The sequence below is a fragment of the Ctenopharyngodon idella genome, chromosome 4 (assembly GCF_019924925.1).
Source record: "Ctenopharyngodon idella isolate HZGC_01 chromosome 4, HZGC01, whole genome shotgun sequence".
Lineage (NCBI taxonomy): Eukaryota > Metazoa > Chordata > Actinopteri > Cypriniformes > Xenocyprididae > Ctenopharyngodon > Ctenopharyngodon idella.
In genome coordinates this window covers 6,531,565-6,551,508 of record NC_067223.1, presented here as the reverse complement: position 1 = coordinate 6,551,508, position 19,944 = coordinate 6,531,565, and the positions used below count along the sequence as shown (strand labels likewise).

The following is a 19,944-nucleotide window of genomic DNA, read 5'->3' as shown; positions in this document are numbered from 1 at the left end:
ATTTTTACCCTGAATAGGATTGAGTGAGCTTTACTTGGCGCTAAACATGTCTGTTTCATACTGGACGCCGGAGGGCGCCCTTGAGCAGATACTCCAAATACTCCAAATATACGCAATACAACAAACGCTGTTCCAGGAAATCCCCAATGGGCATCATGCTATCGCTGTGACTGAATAAAAAGAAGCTTTGATTGATTAAACATGAATAAAATAAACAGACGACTACAACAATACATGGTTTATATGTTTTCTTCAAGCCTTCTCGGGTATTTTCGTAATAATAAAGTATATTTATAATCCAATGCTGACGTTATGGAGTGAGTTTGGAGTAAAAACACATTAAATGTTGTCTTTTGTTAGAAAAGAAGTTCATAAAGGCTTCTCATGTTTGGAAAGTTTGTATATTTGACGTGTGTTGCTTTTTCTAATGCAGTGTTCTCAGATGGAGCGTCATTTACTACTGATCACAGAGCAGCTCTTCACTAACACGCTGTGTACATATTTATATAATTAAAGATCGCAGCCTTTGCAATGTCATAATCGCACTAAGCCAAACCGCGATTTCGATTCGATTACGATTAATCGTGCAGCCCTAATATCTCACATAGCATTACATTTACCTCAGGCAAGTCATTTAGTGTCCACAGCATGTTAGTTTACTAGAGAAATGAACTCTAGTGGGGAGCATTTCACTAAATATATGCACTACATTAACTTATATATTCATTATATTTACTTTACCTGTTAGTAATGTCTTAAAGGTGCAGTGTGTAAATTTTCTAGAGGCATCTAGCGGTGAGGTTGCGAGTTGCAACCAACGGCGCTCACCCCTCCCTTTCGAAGCACATAGAGAAGCTACGGTGCCTGACACGGGACAAAGATGTCGTCGTCTGAGACAGCAGAGAGTAGCCAGTCAAGCAATGAGGTTTCTTCTTACTTTTTTAACAAAGAACGGTCTCTGCTTCTAATAAACCAGACGACTACTAGTACTACTACTGCTACCACTATTACTACTTTGTGCATATTCAACATAGTGACGATGCAAGCTGCCTCTAAAAACACCAACAAAGAAGAAGAAGAACAACAACATAGTGACGAAACGCGCTCTGTAGAGCGTTTGTCCGTTTAGGGCTGCTGTAGAAACATGCCGGCGCAAAACATTTAAGGGGACCCGTGGTGTATGTAGATATAAATGGCTCATTCTAAGGTAATAAAAACATTACGCTTCATTATGTAAGGTCTTTATACAACACTGAAAACATAGTTATGTATATTATATTGCATTTCTGTCAGTAGATCCTCCTAAAACTTACACACTGCACCTTTAATTATTTAATATATGTTTAAATAAATTTGTCATGAAAACAAGTTATGACAGTAACTGTGTAAATGATTATATTTCGAAAAAGGAATTAGACTTATAATTTTATAATTATATTTAATGCAAAACCTGCAATTTACATGTTTTGTTTTGAGTGTTGATTATCTTAAAATAAATAACAACTAAGTTAATAGTTTAGGCTCTTTTGTTAATTGTAACCTTAAATATTATAGTAATGTGCAAGTAAGGGCTTCCTGTATATAGTTTACAGCATTAGCTGAGAATTTATTTAAAGGGATACAATTTGTTCAATAAAGCACTGTTTAATAAAAAAAGAAAAATTTTATGTTTAGTCTCCCCCCCCCCCCACTTTAAAAATATGGGATGAGATAAAAGAAATTAAAGCCTGTTGATCAGTACAGATAAAAAGAGTAAATGCACAAGGGAGGGATAAAAATTTGGTTGACCCCACGAGTACAACACCGAGAGCAAACCAAAAGCACACATGCATGTGAAGTTCACAGCACGATGTTGGGCTTTGAGAGCCAGAACACAAAAAAAAAAAAAAAAAACCCCGCTGGCAAAGGTGACTGTTTACATCCTTCTTTTGGACACATTTTGGGCCAACTAAGACCGACTATCCGCCAGAGGTTGTTTCTCTGCCTGGCCGACACAGGTTTCTAGTTGAGCAGAGGACAGCCAAAACACATGACTGCTGGGCAAAGAGAGGCCGAGAAACAAAAAAACACACTGAGGCTCATAAAACTCCCTCAAATTAATAACAATGCAAAACAGATGGTACGTTGCATTTCCAAAATAAGATTGAGATTCACAAAGGTTTCATTCCCAATGGGAAGGCCAAATATGAGGTCATGTGCGGAGCTGTGCAAAATATCTATTAATAGGGCCAGCTGTAAACATTTTCTGATTTTACGATCCTTCTCCTCTCATTATCTGCAAGGTTGTTAAATTAGCCTTCAGCTAATTTTGTCCTGGAAATGTGGTGTTAGTTTGACAGGGCTAGGGGAAGTTTGGCCGTTCCGCGCCTTATTGTTGCATGCGCTGAGATTTGCGATTACAACTTTGCACACATCTAAGAGCTGATCTCAGAGATCGGGACTCTGTAATTACTCACGAACGCAGCAAGTGTAAGTAAACGGTGGAAGACAAAAACGAAGCACCACACAATCTCCCATATCCTACAGTACGTGAGGTCATCTCTGGCACTCATTTGTTTTGTGCTGTGATATCATCCTCCCCTTTATGAGGTGCAGGGAGATGCACAACTCAAGGTCAGAAGTTGAGTTGCTGACCAACTCTGCCAGCTGTATGCCTGCCTTGAGTTGTTCTGTATCTTAAAACAGTTTGAATCGTTATAGTAATAAATATTTATTATGCTCAAAACATATTTGGACACTTTAGAAATAATTTCAAATATATTTATCTAATATAGCACAAACACACTTTTTAAACTAAATGTAGTTTGTTAGATTTTAAACTATGAAGCAATTGATATATTGTTCAAAATGAAGACAAAAAGTCTTGGACACTTTCTGGTTGTCAAAAGTTGTGAAACATGTTCATATGTTAATATGATGAACTACACCACTAAAACACCTGTGGGAAACTGACTTCATACATCCATGAAAAATGACCTTGAGACAAAAATAATTGGAAAAGTATTGGAAAAGTGTATATTGCTTCATCACTTACTGTCCAAACAAATACTTTTTGGGGCCCCTGCATATACAGTCAAACCAAAATTTATTCAGATACCTTGAACATTTCATTCATTCATATAGTTTATTCACTATAGTTTAACAAAATGGTAATAAAATATGACAAGATCTCAGAGTTAAACTGTGTCAGAAAAAATTTATCTTAATTATGTCAGATAACACTTATGCAAAACACGGTCAGGTCAAAGTGTCTGAATAATTTTTGGTTCCAAATTTTTATCAATTTTACTGGTAGTCCACTGTATGGAGAATTTTAGGGTATAATATGTCACAGTTTACTTTATTTTGCTATCCTCACTTACATAAATGAACTATAGTGTCCTGCACCCACTAGTAAAAATATATCAAAAATATCAAAAATGACTGTAATTATATACTGTATGATATGGGAGATTTTGTTTTACATTTTATGTATATATATATATATATATATATATATATATATATATATACACACACACACACACACACACATTTAATTTTTGTCTAATATATTTTAATTTACTTTTTGCAGTCGATGTATTACACAAGTGTAATGGCATTTTGCATTTTACATGTCAAATGCAAATGAGGTAAGGAAAAAAATCCCTTTTTCTTCCACATACAGTATAAGACATGTAATAGAGGAAATTAATCATTTGATTTCAAAGAGGTTAACTATAATTTCATATTAAAAACCAAACTAGTATCTTTAATTACTGCATAGGCCAAGCAAGGGCGTTGTCATCTGTGGTTTACAACTGCAAACCCTCTGCTGTTTTTGTATTATAATTACTGATTTCATCAGCCTGCTATTAGTGTTTACCAAGGCTCATGCCATGGCAGGCGGCCAGTTTAAGAAGTTGTTCGTTGCTTCATCACTCATTGACCAGAGGAGCACTTAGATCTTCTCAGGAAAAGGTTTTTAGTGTATTGATTCATCTGATCAAGGGAAGTGCTGAGTAACAAAGTCAGTAAGAGTGGTTTTCTTACTGGTTTGACCACAAGCCCGTCTGATTTTCAGTGGAAAGATGTTTGGGTGAAAATAACCACTGATAATTTGAATGTTGAAGTGTATTAAAAGATTTCCACCGTACTAAATATTTTATCAAAAAGCTTCAGGTGTATTATTGTAAAATTTGAGACTTTATTATTATTAGTAGTAGTAGTAGTATTAATAACATCACTTTTTATTATTATTATTATTATAATAATAAAATAATCAAAATGGTGAAATAACACATTTAGAAGAATGGGAATAATGTTGTGACCAAAAATGCTCAGCACACTCTGTTTATTCTCTCACCAACTTCATGAGGTGCATCCTGGTAGTTCTCATGTACACTTTTCCATCACTGTCTGCTCCAACACGTACAAAAAAAAAAAAAAGTAATAAATAATAAAGGTAATAAAAAATAATATGCAGGAATTTACATTTGTCTATAAAAGTAATTTAAAACATTTAAAGGTTTTTCAAATCATGCAAAAAACATATTCAGTGAAGTGTGTAAAAAGTGTGGATATCTTTGGATATATCTTTTATACATAAGTTTTTTTTTTTTAGACCAAAGTCCAATTAAACAAATGTGTTTTCTTTAGCATTTTGTCTTCTTTTTTTACACTTTGATTTGAAACACCTACTTCAAAACTGATTATTATTAAATTAGAATATTATTATTTTTTTCTCTACACTAACATGGCAGAAATTGCTAAAATTGTTAAAGATGTTTGATAAACAAGTGAACACAATAAAAGTACACTACATCCAGACAAGAGTCAATTAGCATAGATTTTAAAAAAGAAAAAGTTTCACAGGTAAAGAGTATTTTATAGATGTTAGGACAATGTGTTTTTATTTGTCACTTTTTATGTTATAAATGTAAGTTTATTATTTTTGTCATTTGTATTACTTATTTGAATTATAGGCCTGATTTGTAGGCCAAAATAATTGTTTACATTTTTTCTGTTACCCTTTACATTTCTACTGTCATTATTTATATTTATTTATATATATATATATATATAGCCTAACTTCTTCACGGTTTAAATGTATAATAGCCCACTGTGATAACATACTAGTTTGACAGCACGATACAACAAGCCCCCTGCACGTCGTCATTTTAAACATAATAGGTCATAACGAAGCGATAGAGCAAAGGGAGTTCAAGTTGTAAAATAATTTCGCGTGCGCTCGTGCAAACTGCGACCGCTGTGTGTTATTCGTGCGTGTGCGTTTCGTCATCTTATATGCAGCCGTGATTTTTGAGCAGAAGAAGGACGGGGCTTTAGAAAGATCCATGCGATTTAACCCTCGGGCCAAACTCACCTCTCCCTTCCCTTTCGCAAACATCAGCAGAAATATCAGTCTGACCAATGGCTCTTATTCTGGGTTGTGCTTTACGAGTAGAACAGTCTGTACAAACACACTCTTACTCCAACCTCAGCGCGCGCAAAGCCAATCTCAGTGGCTGCAGTAAGTGGTGTGTTTTTCTTAATAGTTGTCTGATTGGACAAACCGTATGTCAGTATCTTGGCTTTTTTTCCCCTCCGCATGGGACGTGTCCTTGTTTTTTTTTTTTTTTTTTCCTTTTTCTGAATCGAAGTAGGGAGCTCCGCAGCAGCTTTACGCACAAACTTGTCGCACGTTGAGTTAAATAACCAAAAGGTGCCAAATAGCATTGAAACACATCCTGTATATTACAATGCTAACGTACGAGAAGAATAACTTAACGTGGCCATGTACGTTATCTCCAATCGTGATAAATATTTGAGGGTGTGTGTCTTTTGCAAGTCAACACGCGCGACCAAACAATAAAGTCAAACAGCGTTTCTATTTGACAGTGTTTTCAGAAATAGCGCGCACTATTTTGTTTATGAAATATATTAGCCTACAGCTTACTTAGAACATACCGGGGTCAGTTGTAGTATTGTGCAGTGTCAAAGTTTTCTTTTTTTGACATGCTATCTCAGATTAAGATTCGACACTGAGCTTCTTACTATATTTACATAGGCGTATATTTCATATAAAATATGTATGTAACACATTATTTGAAGACAATCTAATAGGGATATCAAATTTTTAGTGCCACCAGTTTCATATAATATGTATTAAAAAATGTCAGAAAATAATGAAGCTTTTTAAAGGCATTTTTGTCCTACTTTGTTCAATTTCACAAAATTAAAAAAAAAAAAAAAAAAAACTGGCCACAGTTGAAATTAAATAATTGTGTATTTGTGTTCTGGTGCTTGTATTGTGTGGGTGGCAAAAAAAAAAAACCCAAACTAAATTCTGCCAAATACCAGCACATACCAATTTAGCACCTGAGAGAGATATATTTAACACTTAAATAAAATAGTATTAAATGTATTTTGTTTACTAGCACAGCTTAGAATCAGTTTGGGGCTTTTGCTAATGCAGGGTGTGAGAGGTGTATTTAAGTTCCCCTAAGAGTGTGTTCACATTCAGAGTTTTTTCTGCACAATATAATGGAAAGGAGTCAGGTGAAGGTGTCCATGTCATTATTGTTTAATCATCTCATTTATAAAGCAGTACACAATCCACATCAAATTCTTAATAGGCTCAGTTTGCAACCTTGCACAAATTTGTGAAAAAAAAAGAAAAGGAAAAAAAAAACTTATAAAAAGAAGTACATACAGAAAATGCACAAATGCCACTTTGGATAGTCATAAACGACAAAAAGCTTGACATAAATAAGTTAGTATAATTTCCTCAGTGTTTTTTTATACTTTTTTTTTTCTTCTTTACAAAGCAGTACACTCAGGTACACTTCAATGTTTTACACACGTGCAGTGTAACGTCTTAATTTTGTTTTTTTTGTTTTTTGTCGATTTATACATATTTTTGTCATAGTGCCATGTCATGTTCAACATGAAAGCCAAATATGTTGTGGCAAAGAAGTGGCATCATGTTGTTCTTAATTGTATGGCCCAGTGTTAAAGAATAAAAAAGAAATATATATATTTATATAAACATTATGCTACACAGCAATGAATAGAAAAACATAAAATTGACCAAGAAAAAAAAAAAAAATCAAATCAATTGGTTACTACAGTTGCACTTAATTTTTTTTTTTTAATGTGTACTCAGTAGGATTTGTAGTTCATGAGAATTTATATCATTATGCCAAAATAACAAAAGAAAAAAAATGAAATAATTTAAATAAAAGAAAATAAAATTAGTGGAATAACCCAGGGATATAATACTGTAAAGAAGCATGAAAACCTTAATACCACACTAGGAATCACATTCCCTTCAGAGAAGAACACCCCATGACCAAGTGCTGTAACCTTGGCTGGTAAAATCATATTAAGTACCAATAAACATAAATGGCATTAATGCAGACAGTGACATTTGTGCAACTTAAAAATGGCCAAAATTGTGGCTGCTGTTGAGCACTGATACGCATTAATTGTACTTTTGAACGTTAACATCCTGAGCCAGCCAAAACTGAGACAATGGGATTGTTTAACCTAATTAAAGGGAAATGGTGTGTGTGTGTGTGTGTGTGTGTGTGTGTGTACACATAGATATTTACTTTAAAAGGGTTAATTTCGGGGAGACGTTTAAAAACTGCACAGCAATTCTTCAAGTCAAACGCACTCCATTTATAAATGATTGTTTTTTATCTTAATATTACATTTAAAATGTGCTACATATAAAATGAAAGTATATACATAGGTAGTAAAAGAACAAATGAAGCAACTCCAATTGCACACTGCTACATCGTCTGCTTTTGAGGCAAATATATTCTGTCGAGTGCCAAAACATTAGTGTAAAAATTCAGTGCTTATACAGCCTCTCCAAGGCTCGTTTTGTACTTTTCAACAGCTGTCCCTGTTTACTTCATAAAGCTCTTGAAGTATTTGATGGAGAAAATAGGAGTCTTCATCTCTCTCTCTGCAGGGAATAACAACAACAAAAAAAGTTGATTAGCAAAGGAAATAACATGTCGAACGCGAGTGTAAAAATGCCACTACATGAAATTGAAAAAATATTTCAGCATACATTAACGCTTATTTTCACGATGTACGAGCGTTAATAAAGGAAAAGCAGGGCAAGTATATGCCTGCATTGTGAACCCGGACCCCCTCCTCTTCCCACGCGCACACCCTACAAGAGACCTGCTGACGTGTTACTACAATGTTGTGCATTTAGTCCCGTTTGACTCGACTGTCACTCGTGCGGTGACAGAGTGCCTAAACGCGGTTTTGTTTTAAAACGCCAGACCAAACACTTTAGACTGTGAAAGCGTGGAGCAGCATCGACAAGAAACCAATACTATTAACGCGTAACAATATATATAAACACAAACAAACAGCGACGTTTAACATTTTTATACAAAGTCAAACGCGTTTAAGTTCCACGCCAGACAGTAAGCACGAAAGTCACCCACCTTGTTTACGTTTTGGGATCCGACTTGCTGGGCTCTTGCTCGGGCGAACTCGTCGTATCCGGACAGCGGCTCGTCTCGGTCGCGTGGACGTTGGGTCTTTTACTTTGGCTAGGAAGATCTATTGGAAGAATGAAGACTGTGTTAGAAAAGCGACTGATTTCAGTCTCGGTCGCATTTTAGACAGCAAATGCAGCAGTTTCACCACTACCACTATGACGGGAGGGCAAAGCGTTTGTCCCCCGAGAACAGCGCGTAAACAGCGCTGTCTAGTACGCTATCGGACCAGGCGAACAGAGCATCGGGACGTCAGCGCTGTCACGAGCTCGCAAAACATTTACCCTGATCCTCTGTCGACGGTCTTTTCCTCGGCGTGGAGAGCGCCGTTCGGCAGTCCGTCCGACTCCCGGTCTCCGTGCTGTCAGAGTCCCCCCCTACGCTCTCCAGGGAGGGAGTTGTCAACAAATAATCGTGGTTCCCGTTATGGTCCACAGTCCCGGTAGAGGTAGCCCGTTTTACGTGAGGCGGTCTGATGTAAAACTCCGGCACCTCTTTGGCGTCCACCTCCTGCCACTCGTAGTTGCCCGGCGCGAGCGGCTCGTTCTTAGCGAAGTCGTAATTCCATTTATCTTTGGACGCTTTCTCTATCTCCCGCATTTGCTCCTCGACGTCCCTGGCGAACTCTTCGCGATCCACGGTGCCGAAGAGATTTCGGCAGACCGGCGGTTTGGCATGGTCCGCCTGCCTCGCGTCCACCCTCTCCAGCGTAGGACTTCCATTGGAGACGCGCACTTTTGACATTTTGCACATGAAAGTTTGTCCGAGATTCGCAGTCGCAATCGAGCCAGACGCAGTCTAACTAAAAGCGATCCCTCCCAAGAAAGCCGAGCGAGTCGCAGAGCGCACGCATAACAAACGCGCGAATGCGTGTAGAAAGACTAGAGCGCGTGGAAAACAAGTCATGAAAACAGCGCGCGCCTCCGATCCCGTCTCGTAGTAATTCCGAAGAAAAACAGACAAGTCATTCGAGTAGGCGAGCACCCAATATGGCGATCGCAAGTAAACTGGCAGGGGAAAAAAAGATTGACAGCAGAGGCTATTTAAACAGAAGACGCTTTTGATTGGCCGGCGGTGCACGGTGCCCGCCCACCGTTGAAAAACGATACAAACAGTAGAAACTCGCGCTCCCTTCAGTCCGGTGTTGCCATGTCCGCTTATTCTAATCCACTGTGGCTCAGGTTATTTTTGAATTGTTATGAATACGGTAGTATAGCAGTGGTTCCGAGCCCTAGGGTCCGGACTTCCAGGGGGGTGTCGAAAAGACTCAAAATTATGTCTTAGGTATTAGGTATATATATATATAAAATATTATTCAGACATTTTTTTAAATATTTTTTACTAGTGGGTGCAGGACACTATAGTTCATTTATGTAAGTGAGGATAGCAAAATAAAGTAAACTGTGACATATTATACCCAAAAATTATTCAGACACTTTGACCTGACCATGTTTTGCTTAAATGTTATCTGACATAATTAAGATAAATTTTTTCTGACACAGTTTAACTCTGAGATCTTGTCATATTTTATTACCATTTTGTTAAACTATAGTGAATAAACTGTATTAATGAATGAAATGTTCAAGGTGTCTGAATAAATTTTGGTTTGACTGTATGTATATGTATATATAGTCATGTAAGTATGATAATATAATAGTCATGTAAATTGATTGGTATAAAAGTGTCAGAGGCCCAAAAGAACATGAAATGTAGATATTTGAAAAGAAGTTATTTAAGTTACTTTTTTTTTAAATGAAAAAGTATGATCCATTTTAATCCCTTAATTTAAATTTTTTTTTTTTTTTTCAAAATAAAATTAGGGCTTTTCAATATGGATAACGCGAGGGCACTGGAGAGAAAAGGTGGAGAACATTTTATGAAATATATAAAATGTTTTAATTTGGATCTTACTTTTCTTTTGTGATCTGGCAACACAGCTGCAGACTGAAATTTGTGTTTTGCCATTTGTGTAAATCACATGAAGGTATTAAAAAGATAACAGCAAAACTTTATAATGCATCGAGCACGCTTCAGCTGTGTCATAAAGCTGTAATACATTTATTACTGTATGATGTGAACATTATGATAATGAACATTACTCCTTCAGTGAAGCTGAGTCCATTGCTAAACCTCGGTGTGATCCGTTATCTCCTTGCCAAGTCTGAGGTCATAGTTGGCAGACGGCTTATCTCTGGCAGACTTTGGCATTACCAATAATAAGTATCTGAAATGTTCCAGCACCCCCTACAGAATTTCTTTTCAATAGTGTCTCTTCTCTCTGTGTGTGAAGACTTCTAAGTGTCACAGCTGAATCATTTTGCGAACTGTGGAAAAAAATCAAATGTATTCAACTGTAAATGCAGAAATGCATTATGGTAAGGATAGCAGGCTTTGTGGACCAGTGATGTATTTATACTGTAAAGACGAGATGTAATTGCTTCAAACACAGTTATACTGTCAGAAATAAGTGACTCACAAGGTTCAAAATCAAATTTTGTTCTTTAACTGTAAAGCTATTTTTCTGGTTTGGGCAATGTCATTTTAGCAAAGTTGCTTTGGAAGAAAACTGTAGTTAGAAACACATGGCTTTACTGCCATCTAGTGGTTGTAATGAATGATGTCCAGTAGAAAAAACACCTGCAAAAATATTAATTGTGTGTGTTCACCTGCATACATCAGCAGTCATGCTATTACTGACAGACCGTTGGCAGTGCACAACCAGAAAAAAAAAAACTGGTTTTATAGATGCAGTATCTTCTATGATGTTTTAATTTTTGTGTAATTATTGTTGAAAATGTGACGACTACTGATGTACAGTGGGAAGAGGTTCTGGATGACTTAGCTTCCTGTGGAGTTAAAAGCTGCCTTAAATGAAATGTATGTAGTTCATTTAGGTGTAGCTGTAAATGCTCAAGTGCTTTGATGCATGAATCTTGCAGGTAAGTGGTTATGAAGGCAGTGCTTTACCTAAAGCTGTCCTGGAGGCTCACACTGTATGTGTTGCTTGTTGGACACCCAATTCAGATGTTTAATCTGAATGAGGCATTGATGCAATGTGTTGGTGGAGCCTCCAGGACAGCTTTGGGGAAGTACTCATACTGTATATATTATATAGTATGAGTACTTCCCCAAAGCTGTCCTGGAGGCTCCACCAACACATTCAGATTAAATGTCTGAATTGGGAACTCATAGTGTATAATGAGTACTATATAATATTATAAACATAGTATACAATATTGTACTTATAATATTATTAATTTTTTTTGTTGCCCCCTCCCCCCTATGTACATATACTAACGTATATGTGCAAAAAATTGAAAATTTTTTGTTAAGTATAAATACTTTTTCTTAGCAAAATTTTGGCAATTTTAAAAGGATTGGCTCTATAACCGCTGCTGGTCATTGTCCCAGAGGCCGGGGGGGGGACCCAGGTCATGGTCCCCCTTCTTCTTTCTTCGGGTGCTGACTTCACTCTCCTCTTCACCGATGTCTCACCACTTCAGTTTCCTGTTCCACACGCTGTTCTGTCTGCTCCTCCATCCAGTCATCCTTGGTCTGGTCTGCTGCTCTGCTCTGTCAGCCATTCCACTCCACTGCTCCATCCTCGGTCTGGTCAGCCGCTCCGCTCCATCCATCCGCTCTGCTCCATCCAGTCAGCTGCTCCGCCTCAGTCTCCACTGCTCCATCCTGGGTCTGGTCTGCCGCTCAGTCTCCACTGCTCCATCCTCGGTCTGGTCAGCCGCTCTGCTCCATCCGGTCAGCCGCTCTGCTCCATCCGGTCAGCCGCTCCGCTCCATCCGGTCAGCCGCTCCGCCTCAGTCTCCACTGCTCCATCCTCGGTCTGGTCAGCCACTCTGCTCCAAGATCTGGCTGGATTTGAACCAGTGACCTCTGGCATTGTGTGCCAGTGCTCTACCACCGAGCCACAGATCTCTTACTATGCATGTGCTGGAACTTATAGTTCACTACTCACCTGTGTTTTTTGCTACTAAACAAGTTGGGCTTAGTAGTCAAGGTGGAAAATCTGGAAGCAAGTAGTTCCTCAGCTGTGGTGTAGGGGTACTGCCCACACTCACAGCAATCTTGCACTCCTCCAACAACAGGTTCGAGCCTCATCTATATCATTTCACTTTAATCACCTGTAATCAGTCACAACCAGTGAGCCAATAACACAGCTAAACATTTATTTCATAGTTTCTACACGTAAGACAACACATTTAGTGCTATTGTAAAACTAAAAATGTCACATAACATATGGTTTCAATCAAAAGATGGCTTGCCACCTTCAGTTGTTTGATTCATATAAATAGAAAAAGGACAACAGACAAAAAAAAATGTACATGTGTGTCTGGCCAGATGGTTCACTAGTGTCCTCTGTTCATAAATAAATCAATATATCATCATGAGGCGGACGTCTTCTGCACACTTTTCTTCCTCAGCACCTCATTTTGAACCTGTTCTGGAAACTGATGAAGGTGATCCCGCACGCATGGCAAACAAAAGCGTTTGGTGTAGAACAGACTGCAGTCCTGTCATTAAGAAAGTTCATTGATGTGTTCAAATATACATTGTGATTGATTGCTTTGATTTATTTCAATATATAATGTTGTTCTTCATTATGCACAAGCATTAAAAAAAAATCCTGAGTATTTACTTAACAGATTCGACTATTTAATTCCTTCACAGAAAAAGGAGCCACACGTACCGTTCCCACACACACCGTCTTACTGCACAGACAGCACTTGGATCCTAGAACAAGAAACTTCTCTCTCTCCGGGCTGAAGGGATCCTTCATGCCATAACATTCCTCTAAGAGCCTGCGGGACAGAGCACATCTCAATCACTGACGTCTTTGACACAGTCATTTTTACACAGATTCTGCCTGACATAATAGAAGATGCATCATTACATTAAAATGAATGTATGGCGTGCTCAATAGGCTACTACAAACATTCAAACAAGATTTTGGCTAGGATGTTTCTGCAACCTACACCCCCTTTGACTGTTCAAATAGGCACTTGTTTTCAGAAAGCACACTCACATTTTACAGTTCAGGTGATGGAATCCTGCTAATTGGCCATCATCATCATCATGAAAGAGCACAGCAACACATGCACTTCTTAAGAAAACTGAACATGAAGTGTTAATCAGACACACTGAAATATAAATTGCCTATAATCAGAATCTTTCCATACATCATATTAGTGAGGGCGAAACAATAGATGTCATGGTTTAGCCTAATAAGAAGTAAAATCGCCCATAGTGTTTGATGTGAAAGGACTTATTTATGGACACGTAATTCAAGTAGAACATAACGTCACTACAATAAACACACACAGCTGTCAAGTTCAGCAACTGCAAACTTTACATATATTTTGTGATTCATGACCTGGATTATTTATAAAAGTTCTTATTAAGTTTCACCTATGAAAATCCTCCAGTTCCTGCAGATTCTTCAGTTTTCCAGCATCTTTTGCATATTTGAACCCTTTCCAGCAGTGACTGTATGATTCTCAGATCCATCTTTTCACACTGAGGGACTATTAACTATTACAAAAGCTACAAACATTCACTGACGCTCACTGATGAAGTTTTTTTTATTTTGTTTAAAGAACATTTTTTCATTTAATTCTGCCCTTTGGAAGCTACAAAAGATACTTACATGTTTCCCAGAAGACAAAAAAAAGTACAATTTATTCTGTTCATCCAATTCAAAAAGTTTACACCCCCGACTCTTAATGCGTCGTGTTTCCTTCTGGAGCATCAGTGAATGTTTGAGTCCCTCAGTTGTCCTCAGTGTGAAAAGATGGACCTCAAAATCATTCAGTCTCCGCTGGAAAGGGTTCAAATATGCAGAAGATGCTAGAAAACCGAAGAATCTGCAGGAACTGGAGGATTTTTCGGAAGAACAGAGCTCAGTTTAACTGCTCAGAACAAACAAGAGACTCATGAACAACCATCACAAAACAAAAAAAACAGTCGTGGATCATCCAGGTAACCACACACAGTATTAAGAATCAAGGGTATGTAAACTTTTGAACTGGGTCATTTTTATAAATTCAGCATTTTTTTTTTGTCCTGTAGACTTTATGTAAACAACTGTAATGTGAAATAGTACTAAATAAAAAACAACATGCAATTTTCATGATTCTTCTTATTTTGTTAAAATGATTCACATTTTTCTAGATTCTGCAAGGGGTATGTAAACTTTTGAGCTCAACTGTAAGTAGAAAGATGGAAAACCTATGCTGCCAAGTGATATTTACCATTTTAGTGCTGCCCTGATTTAGATTCTTCATGAGTCCATTCCATTTCAAACTTGCTTTTTTGGATGTTGGTAAGTGTGGTTTGCCTTATAAGTATGCCCCTAGTCTTACATTGTAAATGTGCAAAATGATCAATAAAACTTTTAATAACACAGTAAAGACATTTCTATTGTAAATGATTTCAAATAATTCACATTTCTATATTCCATTTCCTATTTCTATTTTAATATTTCTGTTCATCAAAAATCTTAAGAAAAAAACACCTCCATGTATTTTAAACATCTAAACTAATAAGATGACGACAAAGAAGAAAATGTTTTTTGTGCACCAAATCCACATATGAGTTCTGAAAGTTTTTGTGACACTTAAGACTGGAGTAATGGAGCTTTGCCATCACAGGAAAAAACACTACAATTTAAAATATATTTAAACAGAAAACAGTTCTTTAATATTGTTAAAGGGTTAGTTGACCCAAAAATTAAAATAATGTCATTTATTACTCACCCTCATGCCATTCCACACCCGTAAGATATTTTTGATGAAATCCGATGGCTCAGTGAGGCCTGCATAACCAGCAATGACATTTCCTCTCTCAAGATCCATTAATGTACTAAAAACATATTTAAATCAGTTCATGTGAGTACAGTGGTTCAATATTAATATTATAAAGCGACAAGAATATTTTTGGGTGTTACGGGTGTGATGGGCAATTTCAAAACACTGCTTCCGGAAGCTTCGGAGCGTAATGAATCAGCGTGTCGAATCATGATTCGGATCGCGTGTCAAACCGCCAAACTGCTGAAATCACGTGACTTTGGCGCTCCGAACTGTGGATTCGACACACTGATTCATAACGCTACGAAGCTTCATGAAGCAGTATTTTGAAATCGGCCATCACTATACAAGTCTTTATTTTGTTTTTTTGGCGCACCAAAAATATTCTCGTCACTTTATAATAATAATATTGAACCACTGTACTCACATGAACTGATTTAAATATGTTTTTAGTACATTAATGGATCTTGAGAAGGAAATGTCATTGCTCCCTATGGAGGCCTCACTGAGCCATCGGATTTCAACAAAAATATCTTAATTTGTGTTCCGAAGATGAACGAAGGTCTTACAGGTGTGGAACGGCATGAGGGTGAGTAATAAATGACAGAATTTTCATTTTTGGGTGAAATAACCCTTTAAGTAACACTACAGTTTTTCACTGTTTTTATTTGATCAAATAAATGCAGTCTTGGTGACCTTCCTGACCCTGAACTTTTGATCGGTTGTGTATGGATTTTTTTTTTTATTATTTATAATATTTATTTTGCTATATATTATTATTTGCCTATATAGCATATAAAAATCATGTCATTGAATGCCACATATTTTCATTTGACTGCACAGATGAAATATAATTAACATCAGTTTCCCAATTAAGGAGCAAAAAAGCCATGTGAATAGAAAGTATATTTATGTGTTAAACAAATGCTTTAGAAATTTGGCATTGAAACTTCAAGCAGTAAATAGTTGTTGCTATGGAAATTATACATCGTTGAATTTTAGTTGCATTGGTGTAAACTGGCAGTGTCTACACAGGACACGCACCACAACGCCAACAGTAACGGATGCCCCATTCTGCACTACAGATAACAGAACAAAAGGATTTGGAACTTTTCAACTTGTAAATCTTTGGTAAAGTAGTAGCAACATGAAAATATATACTAGTACATTTTCCCCCCAGTTTCACAGATAGGGCTTAAGCTAGTCCCAGACTAAAATCCATGTTTGAGCTGTTTTAACTGAAAGCAACTTGCACTGACATCTTAAATGCCATTGTTTTGTCTCAAGATGTACACCAGTAATGTTTTTTTTGTTTTTTTCTAAGTGAGGTTTATAAAAGCTACTTAAATGTCCTAATTGAACTAATTCTAGCTTTATCTAAGCCCTATCTGTGAAACCGGGCCTTTAAGGATTAAATGTTAAAATGGCTTACCATATTGTCCGCACATAATTTAACACACAATTAACATTCTGTCATCATTTACTCACCCTCATGTCACTGCAAACCTGTATGACTTTCTTCTGTGGAACACGCAAGAAAATATTTTGAATGTTGCTAACCATTGTTGACTTCCATATTAAGACAAAAAAAAATGACACATTTCTCAAAATATCTATACGTTCTATACAAGAAAGAAAGTCACACAGTTTTGCAACAACATGGTGAGTAAAATGACACAATTTCCTTTTTTTCGAGGGGTGACATGGCAAGTCGTTTTCTGTCATTTTGCTGTTTTTTCTCCTGGTGTTTTTCAGGGTCAGCGGAAAGGTCTCTTTAGTGTCCTGTTATTGAAACTGGGACATTAATCGTACCGCCTGTAAACTGTTAGTGTCTTAAGGACTGTTCCACAGGTTAATGTGCAATAATTGTTTATAGTTATTGAACAAGCATAAAAAAACGATTTGTGCGCCAGGCGCAGAGCAATCTCACAAATAGTTGTGTACTTACACTATTGCTCTCGTGTTTGGCGGCTTCTGCCCGTAGAAACTGTACGGACTGGACAGCTCGCACAGCTCACAGGTGAACACGCCGAGCGCGGATCCTTCGGTAAAATCCATTCGCACTAAAGCGCGGTCCTCATCCTGCACAATGCCATTATCCCGTTCAAAGAAATCCTAACTGTTTGTTTTGAGTGAGCACGCGCTCTGAAGGCACGCCATAGTGCTATAACGTCACTACGGCGCGTCAAGTAGGACAGTCTCAAAACTTCCGGTTTATAGTTTACGCTTGCAGTACATCAGAACAGACAGAGGATGGCGCCTGTAACAACAACCACACTTCCACGCCTCGCATCGCACTTTTTTTTTTAATAAACATTTTTATGAACATTATATTTCATTTCAAACAACAAACACCACTTGTCACCAATTACGCATCCAAAAGCCACAACTGAAAATGAAATGTTTCATTAAACTCAAACAACCAAAGTCTACAAAGCATTCTCTGATAATCAAGGGTCTTGTGGATTGCATCAGCTTACAGTATATCTGGCTCTAAATGCTAAAAAAAAAAATTACATTTATTTCCCCTGAAAGAAACCTCAATAAAACGATAATTTACCGATCAAATACAAGTACTCAGTCAAAACACACATAACACGTTTGTACAATAAAATTACAGTTGGAGTGCTATACAGTATTTATACAAAATATTTTACAAATGATGTTCAAAATGTACAAGCATTTCAAATGAGGTAAACAATCTGATTTATATGTCTCTCTCTATACATTTCATTCTAGCATCAGAACATGAAAAATCATCCCGTATTCAAGATTGCAGGTCCTAAATCTTTACTGCTGGTGCTGGCAGAAGTGGTGGAAGTTACACTTGATTATAGCCACGCCCCTATATCTAAAGCCCCGCCCAGTAAATATTACATTAACATGGAACAGCACATCATCTCAGTGTCCAAATTTGTCAAAAGCAACAGAAAAAAAAAACACATGCTTATAAAGCTGAAATTGGCACTTTAATTAGCAATATATATTTATGTGTGTGCTAGTGTGTACTGTTTTATTTTGTTAATTGAGTGTCATATGCTTACTACATTTAAATGCCACATCTAGGCCATAGCTGGGGTATCCGGGGCCGGGGCCCTGGTGCAGGTTGTCGCTCTGGGTCCCTTGAAATCGCATTTTGAGGTGGGTGGGTGGTCAGGGGGCTCGTCCCCCTCAGTTGAAATTGCAGCCCCCTAGAATTGTCACCACCTTTCGCACCGCTAGCAACGGCCCTGGTACATGTTATAGCGGAAAGCATCTATTGCACTTTTTTTTACAGAACTATAGGCATCGTCCTCGTAAAAGTCAGTGCCCTGTTAAAGGTTAGTGCAATATTCATGAGCCTAAAATTACACTGGCTTTGCCTTATAATGCCCCAGCAGTGCTTGATCCAAAAGCAGGTACACACCTCAAGGATGTTCCCGCCGGTCTTCCTCTACTCGGATGCTTTTTTTTATCTTCTGTCCCGAACAAAGAGGGATCTCTCGTGTATCAGCGCTTCCTGAGAACGGGAACGCTTCGAGCTCAGTACATGTCTCTGTAGATCTCCTGCAGAAGAGGATGGAGTGAAGCATCTTCCGTCTTCTTGATCTCCTGGACCAGCTCCGCGTGCTCTGTCACCAGCTGCCGCAGATCGGCCAGTTTCTGCAGCAGCTTGGGAAAGAGCAAGCTGCTGTCGGGGTGGCTGGACAACAGTTGAAGCCGTAGGGCATGAATTATGCTCTCTTGGATGCGCTCGATCTGTGACACGTCGCTCAGTCCTGGACGGTCTGTCAATAAAGATCCACAGAGAGGGACAAAAGAGACATGTAAGGATGTCAAAAGCACTTTTACTTTGGTACGAAGTCTGTTTACTTGAATAATTCATTGAAATTACTTGATTGAAAACAAATTAAAGGCTACATGCCATTATTTTTTTTCTTCATATTTATATTAATATTGAATTTTTGAAATAAAGAACATTGACTTCTTGAAATGTTTATTTTTTAAGAGTCGTTTTGCTAATGGTGTCTCTCTAGATTAGAAAACAGAGTCAGAACGGTTCTCCAGGAAGCTGTGGTTTGAGGAACCATCTGCGTTTCGGGTCCCCGCCACACGACTGCGGTTCTGAGGGTTGCTACTGGAACCGGCGGAACAGGAAACTGTGGTTATTTTCCCTAGTCCTCAGGAGAACAAAATCCCCATCTCGCTCTGACCAATTATTATGTCGTGTCTCTCAAAAGCTATTGACTGTGGGACTCCAGAGGTGACATAAAAACAACCTGAACCACAACTAACCTACTTACAGTTCAGCAAAGGAGGTGAGATATATGACGTAGGATGTTCATGAACGGGTACAGGGGAAGTTTAGGTTCTAATTTAGGTCCAAATTTGGAAAAGCAAATATATCACCATTTTTGGATAGCAAGAGTGTGTTTTTCATAATAAATACATGAATGAATAAATAAATCAAGCAAAGCAAAAATAATTAAATTGACCATATTTGACAACTTGAAGTTATCAGATGCCTGATAAATATATACTTTAAATTAAACTTTGACAGACCCTAAAAATTATTTGTCAAATTTTTCAAATATAGCACCCCTTTGTGACCTCCAGACCCCAGTTTAAAAACCCCA

At 37.6% G+C, this 19,944-nt stretch overlaps 3 protein-coding genes and 1 long non-coding RNA gene across 11 annotated transcripts in view; 1 reads left to right on the top strand and 3 right to left on the bottom strand.

Annotated features, from left to right (window-relative positions):
- The window catches only part of LOC127511561 (uncharacterized), a 77,691-nt gene extending 64,348 nt beyond the window's left edge, over nucleotides 1-13,343 (top strand). For 3 of the 8 annotated variants that reach the window (XR_007930070.1, XR_007930065.1, XR_007930067.1), the window contains one exon: nucleotides 11,919-12,447. This is a non-coding gene — a long non-coding RNA (uncharacterized LOC127511561). Of the gene's footprint in view, nucleotides 1-11,918; nucleotides 12,448-13,193 lie in introns of those variants that run through there. The other 5 variants (XR_007930066.1, XR_007930069.1, XR_007930071.1 and 2 more) reach the window with 4 other exon arrangements.
- On the bottom strand, nucleotides 6,542-9,545 carry cdkn1ba (cyclin-dependent kinase inhibitor 1Ba). The gene is made up of 3 exons (XM_051892470.1): nucleotides 8,792-9,545; nucleotides 8,454-8,571; nucleotides 6,542-7,957 (listed from the first exon to the last, which is right to left on the bottom strand). The coding sequence occupies exons 1-2, from the start codon at nucleotides 9,258-9,260 to the stop codon at nucleotides 8,459-8,461; spliced, it is 582 nt and encodes a 193-aa protein (XP_051748430.1). The 5' UTR covers nucleotides 9,261-9,545; the 3' UTR covers nucleotides 6,542-7,957; nucleotides 8,454-8,458.
- On the bottom strand, nucleotides 12,678-17,525 carry cdpf1 (cysteine rich DPF motif domain containing 1). The gene is made up of 3 exons (XM_051892471.1): nucleotides 17,277-17,525; nucleotides 13,213-13,324; nucleotides 12,678-13,036 (listed from the first exon to the last, which is right to left on the bottom strand). The coding sequence occupies exons 1-3, from the start codon at nucleotides 17,384-17,386 to the stop codon at nucleotides 12,908-12,910; spliced, it is 351 nt and encodes a 116-aa protein (XP_051748431.1). The 5' UTR covers nucleotides 17,387-17,525; the 3' UTR covers nucleotides 12,678-12,907.
- A 95-nt stretch (nucleotides 17,526-17,620) lies between these two features.
- The window catches only part of pparaa (peroxisome proliferator-activated receptor alpha a), a 56,002-nt gene continuing 53,678 nt past the window's right edge, over nucleotides 17,621-19,944 (bottom strand). Inside the window, exon 11 of the mRNA XM_051892469.1 lies at nucleotides 17,621-19,095. Coding sequence (XP_051748429.1) covers nucleotides 18,851-19,095 — 245 coding nt within the window. The 3' untranslated portion in view covers nucleotides 17,621-18,850. The remainder of the gene's footprint in view (nucleotides 19,096-19,944) is intronic.

Coding starts and splice junctions, on each gene's coding strand:
- cdkn1ba (XM_051892470.1), bottom strand. CDS start 9,260: ATGTGCAAAATGTCAAAAGTGCGCGTCTCCAATGGAAGTCCTACGCTG. Junction 8,572..8,791: donor ACCGTCGACAGAGGATCAGG/GTAAATGTTTTG, acceptor TTCTTCCAATAG/ATCTTCCTAGCCAAAGTAAA.
- cdpf1 (XM_051892471.1), bottom strand. CDS start 17,386: ATGGATTTTACCGAAGGATCCGCGCTCGGCGTGTTCACCTGTGAGCTG. Junction 13,325..17,276: donor CCAAACACGAGAGCAATAGT/GTAAGTACACAA, acceptor TCTGTCCCGCAG/GCTCTTAGAGGAATGTTATG. Junction 13,037..13,212: donor AGACGGTGTGTGTGGGAACG/GTACGTGTGGCT, acceptor TCTTAATGACAG/GACTGCAGTCTGTTCTACAC.